The 2174-nt window shown below is 37.4% G+C and overlaps 1 protein-coding gene across 1 annotated transcript in view; it reads right to left on the bottom strand.

Moving 5' to 3' along the window:
* ofcc1 (orofacial cleft 1 candidate 1) overlaps nt 1-2174 on the bottom strand; it is a 101593-nt gene that overhangs the window by 81869 nt on the left and 17550 nt on the right. The window contains exons 7-8 of the mRNA XM_014008436.1: nt 1722-1819; nt 349-435 (exon numbers count right to left, since the gene is read on the bottom strand). Of these exons, the coding sequence (XP_013863890.1) occupies nt 349-435; nt 1722-1819 (185 nt within the window). The remainder of the gene's footprint in view (nt 1-348; nt 436-1721; nt 1820-2174) is intronic.

The following is a 2174-nucleotide window of genomic DNA, read 5'->3' as shown; positions in this document are numbered from 1 at the left end:
CTTTATGGCCCTGCCACACTATAACGTTTTAGACGACTTATGTCAATTTATGAAAAAATTAGAGAAATCTACAATAAAGATGAAATTTTAAAAATCAACAGGAAGCCCCTTTTGTGTACTGTAATGCTAACAAATTGGTCAAATATATAACTTTTATTAGTAATTTGTACATAAAAGATATTGATAAGTTGTCTTAAACATTATAGTGTGACAGGGCCTTAAAGAAACTACACAATCTACAAAACCAGCAACTGTTCAAACTTCTCCACAGAACTCTAACTTTAAATGAAGCAACATGATAAATCAAAATGTTACACTTCAGTCTTTTGAAAATACATTGGTCCTTACCTCAACRTTGCCACTGAAGAAGGCCATTGCTCTTTCCTTCCAGCTCGCCCACTCTCTCCTTTTCTGGGTTCCCTTCTGAGCAAGTTGCTAAAAATACGTGAAAACACAAAACACACTTTTCTACGGGCGCCACTTTACGAGACAGTACAGTGCGCCATAATAGCAGAATTAGGCATGAGGAGTAACTGTAATGCAATCTGCAGGCAATCGATACCGAGCCAGACCCTAAAGACATGTAGCATTTGATGGGTATTTCTGCCAGTTTTACATTCAGTCAGCACATTCGCCTTCTCCATTCAGACGCATTGATGCTGCTAAGTGACAGTGTGCTCCTGCCTTTGTGTGGCAGAACAGAGAAAGAAGAAAAATAGCTGTAATTTTTAAAATAGATGGGAAATCTCCGGTGGATAATGTACTTGCATTCGGAAGGTGGGTGTGGAAACAACATGGATAGATTCTATTAGAATACACTGATCCCAGCACAACCAAGTAGATTCTACTGATTATCCAGTTAGAAGATGAGTCAACTGTTGCAGTGACTCCCAAGTAACATTGAAACACTGTCTTACTTTTTCATATTGCATGTGCTTTCTATTCATGCAATTCGTGTCTTTTCAAATCAGATTACAGCTAAAAATACGGTGAATAGCACTTGTTTTTCTGTTACATATGCATTAATGTCTGATTCCTTGCTATCTAGATTTCCCAAGACAATGGAAACTCAACGGTTCCAATCCACTCCCATTTCTCTTCCGACTGGGAGAATACAAACACATAAACACTTCTATTTCTTTCAGCAAAGCATCTTAAAGCTAGTTTGCAAAATTCTTATTCCTCTGCTGGAAAATAATATGTCGTCATGCTCTATTTTTCTCTGAAAAGACCATAAAAGTGGTAAAGAACCAAGGAAATTCAGCTTCTGTCTGAGACAAATATGCATAATAATACACAACAAAGTTAAAAGGCAGAATAAAACAGTCTCTGCAGATAAATTAATTGTGTGAGAATATTGAATGTGGCACAGAAGAGAGTTGAAATCCGTGCACCGATTTTTAAACCGAGGATGAATGAGTAATCTAACCTCTGAAATACCTTGAATCCATGTTAAATAAAGAGGAATTTCACGGCTGAGATTTATACCATCTTCCATGTAAATCACTGCAATTTTTTAGAGCTTATAGAAATGTGAAATAAAAGAAAGAACAAAAGTATGTCACCCAAACGTACATGTGAACAGACAAAAACAGACAAACGTACACACGCACACACTCCGTGTCCATTAGCCACAGAGCTGATACACAACGTAATGGACATGGCTGATGTGCTGGTGAATATGGGATGATGACACAGATATTCCTCTTTGTAGCCCTGACCTGCTGCAGTGAAAGGCTGCCAAGCGTGATCATGTCAGGCCGCACGCGCTCCCTCAGCTGCTGGGTGTAGCAGGGGATCACTTCCTCAGCTGTTCTCGCTGCAAGAAATAGCTCATGGCAGCAAAAACCTTGTAACATTTAACTAAACTGGAGTGTTGTTGCAGCATTGTGAGTTGACTATTTGGTCATTCTTTTGTAAAAAAAAAATATGGTGTTAAATTATCTTTTATAAACAACAACAAAAAATTAAAAGCACTAATACTGCTATCATCCAACAAACAATGATTTTATCACATGCGCACTCAATTTAAATTGAAAACCTGGACTAACACAATGCACTGCAAAAACTGTCCACCTGACCAAGTTTTAAAATCTTATATCCAGCCAAAAAGTATTTTTTGATCTTGTTTTGAGACTGATTTACTAAACAAGAACTGATTGTGTAAGAATAAT

Source organism: Austrofundulus limnaeus, unplaced genomic scaffold (assembly GCF_001266775.1).
Source record: "Austrofundulus limnaeus strain Quisiro unplaced genomic scaffold, Austrofundulus_limnaeus-1.0 Scaffold50, whole genome shotgun sequence".
NCBI lineage: Eukaryota > Metazoa > Chordata > Actinopteri > Cyprinodontiformes > Rivulidae > Austrofundulus > Austrofundulus limnaeus.
This window is presented reverse-complemented; position numbering and strand designations above follow the sequence as displayed.